General features: G+C 43.6%; 1 protein-coding gene across 3 annotated transcripts; it reads left to right on the forward strand.

Moving 5' to 3' along the window:
- The first annotated feature begins 280 nt into the window (after positions 1–280).
- LOC115173933 (endoplasmic reticulum membrane sensor NFE2L1) lies at positions 281–11,662 on the forward strand. 3 transcript variants are annotated; one of them, XM_029732450.1, is made up of 5 exons: positions 282–1,159; positions 4,025–4,129; positions 4,370–4,477; positions 4,764–5,220; positions 9,161–11,662. In XM_029732450.1, exons 1-5 carry the CDS (start codon positions 644–646, stop codon positions 9,931–9,933), a joined length of 1,959 nt encoding a protein of 652 aa, XP_029588310.1. In that variant the 5' UTR covers positions 282–643; the 3' UTR covers positions 9,934–11,662. The 3 variants fall into 3 exon arrangements, with proteins under 3 accessions (XP_029588312.1, XP_029588310.1, XP_029588311.1); XM_029732451.1 differs by having other exon boundaries at positions 4,767–5,220; XM_029732452.1 differs by lacking the exon at positions 4,025–4,129 and having other exon boundaries at positions 281–1,159.
- The last annotated feature ends 7,181 nt before the right edge of the window (positions 11,663–18,843 follow it).

An 18,843-nucleotide genomic window follows, 5' to 3' on the forward strand; every position in this document is an offset into this window, starting at 1 on the left:
AATAATGGTAGTGTTCTTGTGATGCATTAACTGAAACAGTCTAAGATTGAATACAATATGTTTTAAGCACCATTTCTAAGTATAAATGTTTGTACATACGGCTGTGTGTCTTGTTTGTGGCGGAAATCCAATGAATGGGGTGACATTTTGCATCCAACAAACAGCCGGTGGGACGCTACGATTGGCTCCCTCCATAACATAATACCTTTTCAACCAATCGGACCCTGTTGCGATGGAAGCTTTGGGCCTATTTTATGTGAATTATGCAAATCCCTCCCCAAGTCTCCTTGCAGCTGATAGGGAGTGAAAGAACAGGTTCGGGATATTTACTTTCTATTAGAATTCGTTTCTAACACGGGAGATTCCCATAGATCATAGTTTTATTTAGGTTTAAATGATTTATTGTATGCGATTGTGGTACAGTTCTTCGTTTGAGGACATGTCTCTGTCAGGAAGTTATCAGAAACAGGTAGTGCAGTAGCTAGCTATCTAAAGCTTTCGCCGGCCGCGTACAGTCAGGCGGACCTCTTTGTCTGACTGGGAAAGCGTGCTCTTTTGTTTGGCATTTTCTTTGTTTAGTCGTCTAAAGTGAACTCTGGGACCAGCGTTTCTCCACGGACGTTCTTCCAAAAGTGTGAAAAAGATGCAAAACGTGAAGAAATACTTCACAGAAGGACTGATCCAATTTACGATCTTACTCAGTTTGATCGGAGTTCGCGTGGATGTCGACAGTTACTTGAACGGCCCCTACTCGCCGCTAGAGATTAACGACGGTCCTAGCTCAGCCTACATCCAGACACCGTTTCACAGTTTAAGGGACAATTGGGACGGGTACAGCGTGCACCCCAAATGTCCCGAGTTGGATTATTTCTTCGCCTGCCGTCGGCTCCTGGATGAGGTGAGGGCGCTTGGGTCGCCCATCCGGTTCCCTACGCAGTTGAGCGCGTGGCTCGTACACCAAGTACCTGACAGCTCGGAGCTCCGAGAGCCACCAAACAGCACGAGTAACAGTAATGTTAGCGCGGGGCTGTTGTCAGAGAGTACCGGGGAAGAGGCCAACGACACTGAACTTCTCGCCGTCGACGAAAGCCATACTGCCGCCCAGCTAAGTGAGCCGGGGCCTTTTCCCAGCTCTGGAGCCTGCGAGATACCCAATCAGGCGAGTGCTGCAGCGAGATGGCATTAGCTCATTTAGCTAAAATATACCTAATGTGAAGTTATTGTGACGAAATGCTAACCCCCAGGCCTTTAACTACTCAACAAGTATAGCAAACTGACGGTGGGAATGAGAAGTGTATTCTGATAGGCCTATACTATTTGGCTAACTCATGGGTTCCCAAACTGTTTCAATCGGGCCCCCTTCCAGCACTGGGGAACATCCAGCGCCCCGCGGGTGCGCACGCGCCACCTTTATTTCTAGGGGCACAAGCCGTGTTCATGAAACTGTTCACTACCCTCGTCTTGGTAGAGAGAATTTTGCAATTTTAAAACTTATTTCCTGCAATTCTATACGTTTTGCTATGTCTAATGTTAGTCGTGATATTTGAGTGACTAAAGAATTACAACAGTATTTGGTCTGGAATGCAGCAGCCCAGCAATCTTCTCCTAAAAAGAATGTCTGAAACATTGCAACAATGCCCCTTATATTCCAGCTTTATAGGAGGAAAGGCTTAGGCATCTGCTTTCTGCTACAATGAACCAATTGTGACCGTTGAATAACTGAGGCTTCACTTAACTGTTACTGCACTGCTGTTAACCACGTTATCAATCTGTTGACGGTTGGGGTTGTTCAACAGGTTGATGCATGAACTTGTTTCAACTGTGTCTAGAGCCACAAGATGATTTAGACCCAGGAATGTGTATGAGCAGGTGTGTGTGAGTGTAGCCAGGAATGTGTATGAGCAGGTGTGTGTGAGTGTAGCCTATATAAATGGGGTGTTACACAATACAAGTCTCCCAAAAGCAGCAAGTGAATTCGTGGGAGATAAGATAACACAGCCTTCACCATTAGACACTCCTGAACTATAAGGAGCATTTGCCCCACAAAAACTCACCCAAGGACCAAAGGAGAATAGTATTAAATTTCCCCACTTAACAGGGTTTCCAAAATTCCATTACGGTCACAGCCCTACAAACACACAGCTGAAACCTACATTATTAGGCTAAAGGAAAGTAGTAAATTAAACTTCTGGGATTGACACACCTACAAAGTCCCAGACAAGTGCAATTTCGAAATTGGGTAGAGCATTATCAGCTCCTCTTGTCATGTTAGGTCATTGCATACTTTAGAGAGGTATTTATAAGTTGTCAGAAATGTCCAGATCAACTAGCCCATGTAAGTTAATGTTTTTTCCGGGTTTTTCAGACTCCCTCAACCTTGAATAGGCCTGTAACAGTTGGTTTAATCACAGTGGCTGACACTGCTTACAAAGCTGTCTTTGTCCCATTCTCTCCTTCTCCCCATCTTTTACCCCTTTTCTCTGGACTGCCTCTATCTTCACACATTTTTCTTTCTCTCTGCCTATCAATAGCTCGTTTTGCATTCAATTGGTGACATATTTTCACTCCAATTCTAGAATCCACATAAATAAAATATTCTACTTTTCCCACCAGTGGTGTGTTGCCACCAAATTGACTTGTGGATAAAAATCAGTGGGTGATGACGTAGTGCACAAAATGTACTGTTTTCCTTAAGTGTCCATCGCATTTTCACCCCCAGTAGTAGTTTTGTCACAAACTGTTGCGTTAAATACTCGGGTCTTAGCACGTGCGCTCTAGCCAACAGCTCACAGATAGTGTGGGTAGGCTACTCTACATGATGAGATTATGGGTAAGGCAGTCGAACATCGATCATCATGTCACCAGAATAAGACCCCTGATATGTATTGGAAAGGAACATCAAGATCCCTGTGAAGTTGAGAATTTATTTCATCTGGAACTTAATAAACTGCATGTTTTCCCGGGTCATAGTGGGAGGAACACAACGGATCATCGCATGACTCCAAGTTTACTTCAATATGATGTTTATTATACTGAACAAAAATATGAATTCAACATGCAGCAATTTCTAAGATTTTACTGAGTTACAGTAAATTGATTTCCTTCTGTCACCTGAAATACATTTATTAGGCACTAATCTATGGATTTCACAAGACTGGGCAGGAGAGCAGCAATGGGTGGGCCTGCAGGGGCATAGTCACTTGGGTGACAGGCCCAGCCAATCACAAAAGGGCTTTATTACAGACAGAAATACTCCTCAGTTTCATCAGCTGTCCGGGTGGCTGGTCTCAGACCATCCCGCAGATGAAGATGCCGGATGTGGAGGTTCTCGGCTGGCGTGGTTATACGTGGTCTTCGGTTTTGAGGCCGGTTGGCCATACTGCCAAATTCTCTAAAATGACACTGGAGGCAGCTTATGGTAGAGAAATAAACATTACTTCTCTGGCAACAGCTCTGTTGGACATTCCTTCAGTCAGCAAGCCAATTGCACGCTCCCTTAACTTTAGACATTTGTGGCATTGTGTGACAAAACTGCACGTGTGGCCTTTTTCCCCCAGCACAAGGTGCACCTGTGTAATGATTATGCTGTTTAATCAGCTTCTTGATATGCCACACCTGTCAGGTGGATTATCTTGCAAAGGAGAAATGCTCACTAACAGGGATGTAACCAAATTTGTGCCCAAAATTTGAGAGAAATAAGCTTTTTGTGCATATGGAAAATTTCTGGGATATTTTATTTTCACTCCAGAAACATGGGACCAACACTTTACACGTTGCATTTTATATTTGATCAATATTTCTCTGCATAAAGGCGTTTCCACCCCCATTTCTTCCCCAATTTTAGACACAAATATCCCACCATGTCGAACAAAAAAATGATCTGTCTGCATTTTTAAAATTGTACCGAAACTTCCTGTTTCCATCATAGCTGTCGTAATTGTTTTTGTATACGGTATGGAAACATGATCCGTACCTAAATGTATTCTGGTCCACCCTTCTTTCTATCGGTCTTTCCTGTTATCAGGAGGTTGAGGAACTGAAGGGGCGAATCCAAGAGTATGGTGATGAAGGCAGAGAGGAACCTGTTTCTCTGACCCAGCTGGCTCTCAGTTCCACACTAGAATATGAGGTACATACAGCGATGACATAGAACAAGTCATTCTTTTTTTTATTCTGTCTTGGAATAGGCTAGCTAGCTAGATTAAACGTTCAGCTCTGTAGGCGTGCCTTTGTTTAACATACCATTTGCTCAGTGTTTGATGGCCCTCATGTTTTGTGTGTTTGTAATAGGCGCTGTGCTTGCCTTGCCATGTTTTTCATCACAGATTTTCCACAGTGTGTGACGATTTGACTGTGTTGTTGATTCCAGGGTTTGTTAAGTAGCGGAGCCCCTCTCTCCAGCCCTGAGGACCACCATCCCCCTGACATCGACCAGCACTGGAGCCAATTCCTGTCCCTGCCCATCTATGAATTTGACGTAAGTGGTATCCCTTGATAATGATGTCTTGGTACTATTTGTGAAAAGAGAAGGCGATTTGAAAATGTCAGTTGGTTTCAAACTCCAAGGGTTTTATGATTTACCTGTGAGCTACTGTGATTTACCTGTGAGCTACTGTGATTTACCTGTGAGCTACTGTGATTTACCTGTGAGCTACTGTGATTTACCTGTGAGCTACTGTGATTTACCTGTGAGCTACTGTGTATGTCAGGGTGTGTCTATGTCCGTGCCTTTTTATAATGTGTGTGTGTGTGTGGTTCCTCAGCAGCTGTCTGACCTCGACACCGACATCTCCAGTGCCATCAGCCAGGATGTCAGTCTCCGTGATGCCATGGTAACAGGCTCCGTCTACGACATGATCCCCCCAAGGGGTGGAGTCAGGACCCTGGTGGCACGGCAACCAAGAGGGCCCCTCTTCCGACTCGAGTCCACAAACTCCTCCAACTTGTCGCCTGGTATGACCACAGGGCTGGCAGCACTACCGAACGCTGCGGTGGTCAACGGAACACGAAATGGGTCATCGTCCCATGGTGCACTGGAAGGCTGTTTGGATGAGGCAGTGTTTGACCAGATCAACCTCCTGGGGCTGGGTGGCTGCTTGGAAACCATGGACGCACAGCTGCTGGGGATTCTACAGGGCATCGACCCTCGTGTCCTGGGGGACCTCGACTCAGACTCCGGCCTTTCTCTGGAGAGCAGCTCTCGAGGCCCAGACTCCCCAAGTGAGTTGGAAGAATTGTGGGGCTGCTTTAGGGAGGCTTTATGTTCAGTGTTTCCCCTGTACTGCTGCTAAATTGTTGCCGCCACACCAAAAAAATAAATACTTAAACGACTAAACCCAGACAAAGTATATAGAAAAGATAAATGAATTTAGGAGTTTTTTTTGCCATGGCTGGATTACTGACTGGCCACACAGGGTACATCCCAGGGGCCCTGATCGGGGTCCCCATTGGTTTTGTTATGTTTGAGCATACGAAATAGCCATGGCAAGTGGTGTAGAATTGTAGGAAATTATCATTCAAACTGCAAAATTCTTAAAGTTCCATGGAAATAAATTATAGAATTGCAGGAAATTAGCTGAAAAACAGCACACTTCTCTCTCCCAATTCCAGACTGATTTAAGCCACACCCACAAACCCTCCCTTCCAGGACAGTTGCAACCACTGCTTAAAAAGAATAGGGTTAACACTGGTGGAGATAGTAATGCATTGCGGAGAGGGGACATGATGATCCTCTGTTGTGCTATATACAGTGCCTAAGGAAAGGATTCGGACCCTTTACATTTTGTTATGTTACAGCCTTATTCTAAAATGGATACAATTTGATGAGGAAAAAATAAATCTACACACAATACGCCATAATGACAAAGCAAAAACAGGTTTAGACATTTTTGCAAATGTATTAAAAGAAAAAAAGATCACATTTATATAAGTATTCAGACCCTTTACACTCAGTATTTGTTGGAAGCGCCTTTGGCAGCGATTACAGCCTCGAGTCTTCTTGGGTATGACGCTACAAGCTTGGCACACCTGTATTTGGGGAGTTTCTCCCCTTCTTCTCTGCAGATCCTCTCAAGCTCTGTCAGGTTGGATGGGGAGAGTCACTGCACAGCTATTGTCAGAGATGTTCGATCGGGTTCAAGTTCGGGCTCTGGCTGGGCCACTCAAGGACATTGAGACTTGTCCCAAAGCCACTCCTGTGTTGTCTTGGCTGTGCGCTTAGGGTCGTTGTCCTGTTGGAAGGTGAACCTTTGCCTCAGTCTGAGGTCCTGAGTGCTCTGAAGCAGGTTTTCATGAAGGATCTCTCTGTACTCTCTGTGCTCCGTCCATCTTTGCCTCGATCCTGGCTAGTCTCCCAGTCCCTGATGCTGAACAACATCTCCACAGCATGATGCTACCACCACCATGCTTCACCATAGGGATGGTGCCAGGTTTCTTCCAGACGTAATGCTTGGCATTCAGGCCAAAGAGTTCAATCTTGGTTTCATCAGACCAGAGAGTCTTGTTTCTCATGGTCTGAGAGTGTTTAGGTGCCTATTGGCAAACTAAGCGGGTTGTCATGTGCCTTTTACTGAGGAGTGGCTTCCGTCTGGCCACTTTACCATAAAGGCCTGATTGGTGGAGTGTTGCAGAGATGGGTGTCCTTCTGGAAGGTTATCCCATCTCCACGGAGGAACTCTGGTGCTCTGTCAGCATGACCATCAGGTTCTTGGCCATCTCCCTGACCAAGGCCCTTCTCCCCTGATTTCTCAGTTCTAGGAAAAGTCTTGGTGGCTCCAAACTTCTTCCTTAAGAATGATGGAGGCCACTGTGATCTTGGGGACCTTCACTGCTGCAGAAATTGTTTGGTACCATTCCCCAGATCTGTGCCTCGGCACAATCCTGTCTCAGAGCTCTACATGCACTGCCAACTGAGGGACCTTATATAGACAAGTGTGTGCCTTTCCAAATCATGTCCAATTAATTGAATTTACCACAGGTGGACTCCAATCAAGTTGTAGAAACATCTCAAAGATGATCAATGGAAACAGGATGCATCTGAGCTCAATTTCCAGGGCTTCAGGCAGAAGTCTTCACGCTTTTTGATGTATTTCAGAACTGCAGTTTCCTCTGCTTGGAGCAACAGTGAAGTGGGCAGGGCAGTATGGATTTCTTCCCTTACATCTGCAAGCAGTGTCTGAACATCAGTCAGGATGGCATAGTCTCCCTCAATCCATGCAATGGCTACTGCTATAGGTTTCAGGCTGCTTACCACTCTCTCCCAAAATGCATCATCCAGGAGGATCCTCTTGATGGGGCTGTCCATATTGGCAGACTGTGATATGGCCATTTCCTGGAGAGACTCCTTCCCCTCCAGGAGACTATCAAACATGATGACAACACCACCCCAACAGGTGTTGCTGGGCAGGTTCAATCTCTTATTCTTCTCACTTTGCTTGGTGAGGTAGATTGCTGCTATTTCTTGATGACCCTTCACATGCCTAACCATATCCTTGACTCTCTTGTAGAGTGTATCCATTGTTTTTAGTGCCATGATGTCCTTGAGGAGCAGTTTCAATGCATGAGCAGCACAGCCAATGGGTGTGATGTGAGGGTAGGACTCCTCCACTTTAGACCAAGCAGCCTTCATGTTCGCAGAAATTTCTGTCACCAGTGCAAATACCTTCTGTGGTGCCTTCAGCACATCTGCAATGTAGAGACCGGTGTGTCTGTTGTCCCTTGTGTCTGCTCTTGTAGAATCCTGGTTGAGGGGTGGAGATGATGTAGTTAATTATTTTGCTTTCTCTTTGCTTTCTCTGATTTGCTTGACCTTCACTTGAACTCTGCATCCAGCAAATGAGTAGATAAAGCATGTCTGGTTGGAGGGGTGTATCCTGGGCGAAGAACATTCAGAAATGTCTTCCAATACACATTGCCTGTTAGCATCAGAGGTGAACCAGTTGCATACACAGCTCGAGCAAGACATTCTTCAGCATTTCTCCCACTACATTCCTCCATTGAGTAAAAAGAACTTCTGATTCCAGGTGGACCATGAGCTGTTGCTATCGATAAGGTGTCTGATTCATCATTTTCACCTAGAATAGAAGTAGAGGGACTTTTGTCAGAGGTTGCTTGTTGTGAGCGCTGAGGGAACTTTATGCACTTGGCCAGATGATTCTGCAGCTTTGTTGCATTCTTCACATATGATTTGGCACAGTATTTGTAAATGTACACAGCTTTTCCTTCTACATTAGCTGCAGTGAAATGTCTCCACACATCATAGTGCCCGTGGCATTTTCCTGTAAATATTAGTAAAAAAAATATAAGTACAGATAAATAGTTAAGCAGTTAGATTAAACAACTCCTTTGTGAGATACATGTTTTAAAATGAAACATGTATGGAAACAGTTGAATTAACACTCCTCAGTTAGCAGGCTCATGCAAGCTAAATCCCACATGGTAGCAAACTAACTAGCAGAAATTGTTAACAAGTTATAAATTATTTAAACACTTTGATGCAGTCTACTATTTACTAGTTAACAAAAAATAATGTATGTCATACAAAATATATTCACCCCACCCAGTATTGTAATCAAAACTTAACAGAAAGCATGTAGTCCTGGGCTCAGACAGTGTTGTAGTGTGGGCTCAATAGCATCTCACTAGTGTGCAAGATCTTGAGAATCAGCTGCACATGTAATGGAAGAATGCACTGTGCATGCAGAGGGTTGCAATTCCACTGAATTGGGGATAGTTTAACCAAAATATGCCACAAGACCTAGAATTGCCTTTGTGTATCCCACAAAAGTTTCACTGTTGTAAGCTAACTTTTTTTTTAATGAATTTAAGCAAAATTCTCTGGCTTAACTTCCCATGGAAAATTCTGGAAATGTACCGGAATTTTTCCAACGCTTTGCAACCCTAGGTCTGAATACTTAAGTAAATTAGGTATGTGTTTTATTTTTTTATTCATTTGCACAAATTTCTTAACCGGTTTTGTCATTATGGGATATTGTGTGTAGATTGCTGAGGATTTCCATTTTAAAAGAAAGCTGTAACATAACAATGTGGAAAAAAGTCAAGAGGTCTGAATACTTTCCGAAGGCACTGTATATCACATATCTGCAACATTCTAAACATTGTAAATTAGTTTACATATTCGTATGTACACTTGACTCCCCAGGTGCGTCTGAGGTGTCATCATCGTCTTCCAGTTCGTTTTTTGAGGACGAGGGTGGAGCTACGGGCTACAGCAGTGAGGTGGACTCCCTCCCCTCCAAGAGCATCGCCAACTATGACACATGGTCGCCTGTGGATTTCAGCGAGAGTGTGTGGCACGACCACAGCTACTCCTCCGCAGCCTTCTCCCAACCGTCAGCCACCACGTTCCCCCACAAAGCCATCAAAGAGGAGCCTTTCAGCGACGAAGACGGGGAAGATGACGAAGACCGGGAGCTTAGCCGCGACGAACTCCGCACCCGGGCCCTGCATGTCCCGTTCTCGGCGGCGGAAATCGTCAGCATGCCTGTGGAGGAGTTCCTGGAGGTCTTGGAGGGGCGTGGCCTCTCGCCCGCCCAGGTTGCCTTCCTGAGGGACATCCGGCGGCGAGGGAAGAACAAGCTGGCGGCGCAGAACTGCCGCAAGCGCAAGCTGGATGCCATCACGGGGCTCCAGGAGGAGGTGGAGAGGCTGCAGGCCCAGAGGAGCAGGCTGCTCAGGGAGAGGCAGCACACGGCCAAGGCTCTTGGTGCCGCGGGCCAGCGCATGGAGCATCTCTCCAGGGACATCTTCTCCAGGCTGAGGGACGGCTCAGGACGACCCCTGACCTCAGAGAGATACACCTTGCAGTGCGAGGCCAACGGGAGGGTCGTGGTGCAGCATATCAGGCGGCCTAGTGTTGCCACAACGTCAGCTGGAGGTAAACCGGACAAAAGGAAGAAGGAGAAGAAGCCTTGATACAGCCAGGGCTGCTGGCGCTTGACACTAAGGGGTGTTATTGGGTTTTTGCTGAACTTACAGGCCAGATTCTGGTCTTGTGACTGTTTCCGGATCTTTCTCTTCCTCCTTGTCTGGACTCTCCGACCTTGGGAGCCTAAAAGGGCAGAAACTTATGTTTAAATAAATACACCCAAAAACGTACATGTAAATACAAATATTACAGAATGGAGATTTTCTTTTCTAGAAAAAGAAACGTACCTCAAACACTGGACTCTTAACGTTTTCCTCACTATGTAAAGGAAAGGGTTGTATTATCATTAAAGCATTTCTTACAAGGAGGATATATTGTTGTCCTGAGGATGTCAGGCTGCAGTATCATTTGTATAGTTCCTACAAAAATAAATTGTAGGCCAGTTAAAATGAAAAACAGAACGCCAATTCTATATCTTAAAGGGACACTTTGGGATTTTGGCAATGAGGCCATATATCTACCTGAGAAAATAAAATGCATCTACTTCCCCATAGTCAGACCAGCTCGTGGATACCATGTGTATGTCTGTGTCCTGTATGAAGGAAGTTCGCATTGGCTTGTGAAACTATCTCTAACTAGCGTTAGCTCAATGACTGGAAGTCTATACTAACAGATACCCATAGACTAGTTAGCAATTACGCTAGCGCTAGTTAGCAGCTAACTTCAGACTGCACGCAAAGAGACAGAAATGGTATCCCCGAGTTCATCCGACTCTGGGGAAGTAGATAAAAGGTTTCATTGCCAAAATCCTGAAGTACCCCTTTAACTTCAACTTAGTATCTATTGATAAAGATTTCTGAAATTCTGACCTATGTTCCCTCATAGACCTTAGTTCTGGAGTTTAAGTTGAAATGTTTCAAAACTCAATCTAACTGGCAATATGTTAGACATGTCATTTGAAAGGCCTTAATTTAATTTTGAATCATGTTTTGGTAGTTGTGTATTGGTGATCCACAGATGTACATGGCTATTGCTTTATGTATGATCAATTTTTGTATGTTTAAAAAAAAAAAATATCTAATTTTTTTTTATTTTTTAAGCACTATGCTTTTCTCTGATATTATGAAGCAGGGCTTTGACTCTGGTTTTCATTCTACCTCAACTACAGCAGATCTATATGGAGGGTTTGGGCAGATTGTAGAAGTGACCTTTTTTTATTGCATGGGGAGAGGGTTGGTTGAGGTACACAAGTGCACCTAAGCCACTGCAAATGCTTCGCTGTAGTAGGTCAATGTTGATGATAAAACTGATGTAACCCTCATCCACTTAGTGAAGCAATGCATTCACCTGTTTTTGTGTTCAGAAGTATTGTATGTATGTATGTTTATATTATTTGAGAATTACTTAGAGATTGAAGAAGTGTAGTGGAAGATAAAACAGGAAAAAACACTGTACAGAGTTCTACAAGAAACAGAGGTAGGCTATAATACCTACTTCAAGCAATTGAAAGCACCTATTCAGTTGGCCTTTTTATTTAGATAAATATTGAAAATGTTCTTTATACCTCAGAAGTTAGTTTTGCCTTGGACAAAACCAATCAGATTCCAAGATACACTGAACAGTTATATTTTTCATTTTCTATTTATTTTTTTCTTAGTCACTTCTATTTTTTTATTTTTTATTTTTTTTGCTGTGTGGGAGTAAATGAGGCTGAATGAATTTTTACAAATCCTTAATTTGTTTGACCATAAAATATACACTATATATACAAGAGTATGTGGACACCCCTTCAAATGAGTGTGTTTGGCTATTTCAGCTGTACCCGTTGCTGACAGGTGGATAAAATTGAGCACACAGCCATGCAATCTCCATAGCCAAACATTGACAGTAGAATGGCCTTACTAAAGAGCTCTGAATTTCAACATGGCACTGTCCTAGGATGTCTCCTTTCTGCCCTGCTAGAACTGCCCTGGTCAACTGTAAGTGCTGTTATTGGGAAGCGGAAACGTCTAGGAGCAACAACGGCTCAGCCGGGAAGTGGTAGGCCACACAAGCTCACAGAACAGGACCAGTGAATCGTGTAAAAACGGCACCCAAGCCTAAAATCACCATGAGCAATGCCAAAAGTTGGCTGGAGTGGTGTAAAGCTTGCTGCCATCGGAGCAATGGAAACACGTTCTCTGGAGCAATGGAAACGCGTTCTCTGGAGTGATGAATCATGCGTCACCATCTGGCAGTCCAACAGACGAATCTGGTTTTGGTGGATGCCAGTCGAACGCTACCTTCCCAAATGCATAGTGCCAACTGTAGAGTAATAATTCTAGACGATTCTGTGCTTCCAACTTTGTGGCAACAGTTTGGGGAAGGGCCTTTCCTATTTCAGCATGACAATGCCCTCGTGCACAAAGCGAGTTCCATACAGAAATGGTTTGTTGAGATTGGTGTGGAAGAACTTGACTAGCCTGCGCAGAGCCCTGATCGCAACCCCTTTGAACACCTTTGGGATGAATTGGAATGCCGACTGCGAGCCAGGCCTAATCGCTCAACATCATTTCCCGACCTCACTAATGCTCTTGTGGCTGAATGGAAGCAAGTCCCTGCAGCAATGTTCCAACATCTAGTGGAAAGTCTTCCCAGATGAGTAGAAGCTGTTATAGCAGCCAGGGGGGGACCAAAGCCATATTCATGCCCATGGTGTTGGAATGAGATGTTCAACGAGCAGGTGCATATATATATATATCACACTCTACCGGTGAAAAGTTTTAGAACAGGGTTTTAATTTATTTTTTACTCTTTTCTACATTGTAGAATAATAGTGAAGACAAACTATGAAATAAAACATATGGAATCATGTAGTAACCAAAAGTGTAAAAGAAATAAAAATATATTTTATATATTTGAGATTCTTCAAATAGCCACCCTTTGACTTGATGACAGCTTTGTACACTCTTGGTATTCTCTCAACCAGCTTTATGATGTATGCCTTAAAAGTTCATTTGTGGAATTTCTTTCCTCCTTAATGCGTTTGTGCCAATCAATTCTATTGTGACAAGCTAGGCGGGGTATACAGCAGATGGCCCTATTTGGGAAAAGACCAAGTCCATATTATGGCAAGAACAGCTCAAATAAGCAAAGAGAAACGACAGTCCATTACTTTAAGACATGAAGGTCAGTCAATAAGTAACATTTCAAGAACCATCAAGCACTATAGTTAAACTGGCTCTCATGAGGACCGCCACATGAATGGAAGACCCCGAGTTTAACTCTGCTGCAGAGGATAAGTTCATTAGAGATACCAGCCTCAGAAATTGCAGCCCAAATAAATGCTTCACAGAGTTAAAGTAACAGACACATCTCAACATCAACTGTTCAGAGGAGACTGTGTGAATCAGGCCTTCATGGTCAAATTGCTGCAAAGAAACCATTACTAAATGGCACCAATAAGAAGAAGAGACTTGCTTGGGCCAAGAAACACCAGCAATGGACATTAGACCATTTGTAATTTGGAGATTTTTGGTTCCAACCGCCGTGTCTTTGTGAGATGCGGTGTGTGTGTGAATGGATGATCTCCGCATGTTTATTTCCCACCGTAAAGCATGGAGGAGGAGGTGTGGGGGTGCTTTGCTGGTGACAGTCAGTGTTTTATTTAGAATTTAAGGCACATTTAACCAGCATGGCTACCACAGCATTCTTCAGCGATACGCCATCCCATCTGGTTTGGGCATAGTAAGACTGTCATTTGTTTTTCAACAGGACAATGACCCAACACACCACCAGGCTTTGTAAGGGCTATTTTACCAAGAAGGAGAGTGATGGAGTGCTGCATCAGATGACCTGGCCTCCAAAATCCCCCGACCTCAACCAAATTGAGATAGTTTGGGATGAGTCAAGAGTGAAGGAAAAGCAGCCAACAAGTGCTCAGCATATATGTGGGAAATCCAAGACTGTTGGAAAAGCATTCCAGGTGAAGCTGGTTGAGAGAATGCAAAGCTGTTATCAAGGCAAAGGGTGGCTATTTGAAGAATCTGAATTTGTTTAACACTTTTTTGGTTACTACATGATTCCATAGGTGTTATTTCATAGTTTGTCTTCTCCATTATTCTACAATGTAGAAAATAGTAAAAATAAAGAACCCTTGAATGAGTAGATGTTCTAAATTTTTGGACCGTGTGTGTGTATATAAAAATATATCAACTCAGCAAAAAAAGAAACGTCCTCACTGTCAACTGCGTTTTATTTTCAGCAAACTTAACGTGTAAATATTTGTATGAGCATAATAAGATTCAACAACAGACATAAACTGAACAAGTTCCACAGACATGTAACTAACAGAAATTGAATAATGTGTCCCTGATCAAAGTGGGGGTCAAAATCAAAAGTAACAGTCAGTATCTGGTGTGGCCACCAGCTGCATTAAATACTGCAGTGCGTCTCATGGACTGCACCAGATTTTCCAGTTCTTGCTGGGAGATGTTACCTCCCTCTTCCACCAAGGCACCTGCAAGTTCCCGGACATTTCTGGGGGGAATGGCCTTAGCCCTCACCCTCTAATCCAACAGGTCCCAGATGTTCTCAATGGGATTGAGATCCGGGTTATTTGCTGGCCATGGCAGAACACTGACATTCCTGTCTTGCAGGAAATCACGCACAGAACGAGCAGTATGGCTGTTGGCATTGTCATGCTGGAGGGTCATGTCAGGATGAACCTGCAGGAAGGGTACCACATGAGGGAGGAGGATGTCTTCCCTGTAACGCACAGCGTTGAGATAGCCTGCAATGACAATAGCCTCAGTCCAATGATGCTGTGACACACCGCCCCAGACCATGACAGACCCTCCACCTCCAAATGAATCCCGCTCCAGAGTACAGGCCTCGGTGTAAGGCTCATTCCTTCAACGATAAATACGAATCCGACCATCACCCCTGGTGAGACAAAACCACGACTCGTCAGTGAAGAGCACTTTTTGCCAGTCCTGTCTGGTCCAGCAACGGTGGGTTTGTGCCCATAGGCGACGTTGTTGCCGGTGTACCTGTACCTGTCACGCAGGTGTGATGTTCGGATGTACCAATCCTGTGCAGGTGTTGTTACACGTGGTCTGCCACTGCGAGGACGATCAGCTGTCCGTCCTGTCTCCCTGTAGCGCTGTCTTAGGCGTCTCACAGTACGGACATTGCAATTTATTTCCCTGGCCACATCTGCTGTCCTCATGCCTTCTTGCAGCATGCCTAAGGTACGTTCACGCAGATGAGCAGGGACCCTGGGCATCTTTCTTTTGGGGTTTTTCAGAGTCAGTAGAAAGGCCTTTTTGGTGTCCTAAGTATTCAGAACTGTAACCTTAATTGCTTACCGTCTCTAAGCTTTTAGTGTCTTAACGACCGTTCCACAGGTGCATGTTCATTAATTGTTTATGGTTCATTGAACAAGCATGGGAAACCCTTTACAATGAAGATCTGTGAAGTTATTTGGATTTTTCCAAATTTTCTTTAGTTTAGTTGTTGCTCAACTGGGATTGATTGTGTTAAAGCTGTATGGGGAAGGATATGAAACTGATGCGACTTAAATTACATTTTTCTAAGAGCACTAATGATGTTCTTGGTGACATGATTCTTTCCTAAGAAAATAAATAAAATGAAAAAAATAATGAAGTTGCCTGTGTTTGGTCTCTGGTAGGTCTTTAGGTTGAACACTTCTATGTGGAATCCTATCTACTGTACGTTTATCCCACCTCTCAAGAATAACCTGGAATCCACACTGAATATCCACACCGGCTTCTCTACTGGAGCAGGTCCATATTAAATCGATAGAATTAAACTGCGTGATAAGAGAAACTGAGTGATAGGAGTTTGTTGTAAAAACAGAATGACAAATCAAATGACATTTTCTTCATCTCTGTTAGAAGAACTATGACTCAAGGTTTTGCTTAGTAATTGAGATACATTCTGAAACCTTAGCCAACACATCACTATTTAGGTATAAAACATGATCAGGAGAACGACAACCTTGCAATGAAATATCCGCTGTAAGGGAACATTTGTTTTAGCATCCTTCGGTGCGGCTGCGACTTATATGATAAAAACAAACAATGTAGTAATTCATAGATTATTTGCTTTACGATAAGGTAAGACAGTTACATTGTTCAAATCTCAATGTTTTTCCAGGGATGCATGACCCCGGACCCCCATTAGGGTTTCCAAAACGAATCACTGTATGGTTTGGGTCTGCCCACGCTCCAAGGGCATGCTGCAATGCATTGTCCGGTCTGCAGGGAGGGACATCAGCTGCCATCCACCGAGGTCCTGCACAACTCCAGAGCAAGGAAGTGTGCAGAAAAAAGAATTGCCAAACCCTACCCCAATCACTCCCTTTTACAAAAACTAACCTGTGGCAGGTGGTTCAGGTAAATCATAGTCAAAACCATCCACCAACTGAACAGTTTCTTTCCCTGTGCTGTGGCCCTCACCTAGCAGCCATCAAGCCAGTAGAGACTAAAGGACCATGCACTCTATGCTGCACACCACATCAAGACATCTGAAATGTACAAAAAAACATTGCACTATCCTGCATTTGCACTCTGATCATCTCTCAGCATTTAGTTATACACTGAATATACTAAACATTAGGAACACCTTCCTAATATTGAGTTGCACCCCCTCCTTTTGCCCTCAGAACAGCCTCAATTCGTCAGGGCATGGACTCCGACGTTCCACAGGGATGCTGGCCCATGTTGACTCCAATGCTTCCCACAGTTGTGTCAAGTTGGCTGGATGTCCTTTAGGTGGTGGACCATTCTTGATACCAGTGGCAGTCTGACGTTTCAGATAAAAACAATTATGAACATGGCCTTATTTTTATTGTCATTTATATTCCATTCACTCAGCTGGGGTTGCTACAACCTATCCTATGAATGAAAATGTACAGCATAGGTGCGAGAGAATTTTGTAATCAAGGTGACAGACAGTGACACATTCAATACCGCCATGAACACACTTGCCTGTATCTAGCTGATCTAGGGTGTAATCATTAGTCCAACAGTTGCAAACGAGAGTTTCTTTTGGACAAATTCAGGTATGTTTATCCCCGTTTCGATCAGTTTGCTTTTGTTTAAGAAATGTTTTTCAACAGAATCAGTGGAATGAATATACCCCTGATCGCATGCAAAAATGGTTCACTTTCAGAGCAGCCACATACAAACAGCATGAACATTTTGCTTGTTGTATTATTACTTGTCGCATCTACGCGCTGTCCTTTTCTCACCTTTTCCCTTCGCTTATGGACTTCAGTGCACAACACATGAGCTCTCTGTGGCCAAGCAAAAAACCTTTCCCAGCCAAACCTTCATATCATTACCGCTAACCGCCACACACAGCTTACATTGTTATCACCATGTTAGTAACATCATAGTCAACATACACTACCGTTCAAAAGTGTGGGGTCACTTAGAAATGTCCTTGTTTTCCATGAAAACATACATGAAATGAGTTGCAAAATGAATAGAAAATATAGTCAAGACTTTGACAAGGTTATAAATAATGATTTTTAATTTAAATAATAATTGTGTCCTTCAAACTTTGCTCTTGTCAAATGATCCTCCATTTGCAGCAATTACAGCTTTGCAGACCCTTGGCATTCTAGTTGTCAATTTGTTGAGGTAATCTGAAGAGATTTCACCCCCTGCTTCCTGAAGCACCTCCCACAAATTGGATTGGCTTGATGGGCACTTCTTACATACCATACGGTCAAGCTGCTCCCACAACAGCTCAATAAGGTTGAGATCCGGTGACTGTGCTGGCCACTCCATTATAGACAGAATACCAGCTGACTGCTTTTTGCCTAACTAGTTATTGCATAGTTTGGAGCTGTGCTTTGGGTCATTGTCCTGTTGTAGGAGGAAATATGCTCCAATTAAGCGCCGTCTACAGGGTATGGCATGGCTTTGCAAAATGGAGTGATAGCCTTCCTTCTTCAAGATCCCTTTAACCCTGAACAAATCTCCCACTTTACCACCACCAAAGTACCCCCAGACCATCACATTGCCTCCACTGTGCTTGACAGATGGCGTCAAGCACTCTTCCAGCATCTTTTCGTTTTTTCTGCATCTCACGAATGTTCTTCTTTGTGATCCGAACACCTCAAACTGAGATTCGTCTGTCCATAACACCATTTCCAATCTTCCTCTGTCCAGTGTCTGTGTTCTTTTGCCCATCTCAATCTTTATTTTTATTGGCCAGTCTGAGATATGTATTTTTCTTTGCAACTTTGCCTAGAAGGCCAGCATCCCGGAGTCGCCTCTTCACTGTTGACGTTGAGACTGGTGTTTTGCGGGTACTATTTAATGTAGCTGTCAGTTGAGGACTTGTGAGGCGTCTGTTTCTCAAATTAGACACTCTAATGTATTTGTCCTCTTGCTCAGTTGTGCACCGAGGCCTCCCACTCCTCTTTCTATTCTGGTTAGAGCCAGTTTGCGCTGTTCTGTGAAGGGAGTAGTACAGAGCGTTATACGAGATCTTCAGTTTCTTGGCAATTTCTCGCATGGAATAGTCTTCATTTCTCAGAACAAGAATAGACTGACAAGTTTCAGAAGAAAGTTCTTTGTTTCTGGCCATTTTGAGCCTGTAATCGAACCCACAAATGCTAATGCTCTAGATACTCAACTAGTCTAAAGAAGGCCAGTTTTATTGCTTCTTTAATTAGAACAACAGTTTTCAGCTGTGCTAACATAATTGCAAAAGGGTTTTCTAATGATCAATTAGCCTTTTAAAATGATAAACTTGGATTAGCTAACAAAACGTGTCATTTTGAACACAGGAGTGATGGTTGCTAATAATGGGCCTTTGTACGCCTATGTAGATATTCCATAAAAAATCTGGTGTTTCCAGCTACAATAGTCATTTACAACATTAACAGTGTCTACACTGTATTTCTGATCAGTTTGATGTTATTTTAAATGGACAAAAAA

The sequence above is a fragment of the Salmo trutta genome, chromosome 34, assembly GCF_901001165.1.
Source record: "Salmo trutta chromosome 34, fSalTru1.1, whole genome shotgun sequence".
Lineage (NCBI taxonomy): Eukaryota > Metazoa > Chordata > Actinopteri > Salmoniformes > Salmonidae > Salmo > Salmo trutta.

Excerpts from the sequence above, each read along its gene's own strand:
- LOC115173933 (XM_029732450.1), top strand. The coding sequence starts at position 644 with ATGCAAAACGTGAAGAAATACTTCACAGAAGGACTGATCCAATTTACG. Across the intron at positions 4,130-4,369 it reads GTTCCACACTAGAATATGAG|GGTTTGTTAAGTAGCGGAGC; the intron begins GTACATACAGCG and ends TGTTGATTCCAG. Across the intron at positions 5,221-9,160 it reads TCGAGGCCCAGACTCCCCAA|GTGCGTCTGAGGTGTCATCA; the intron begins GTGAGTTGGAAG and ends TTGACTCCCCAG.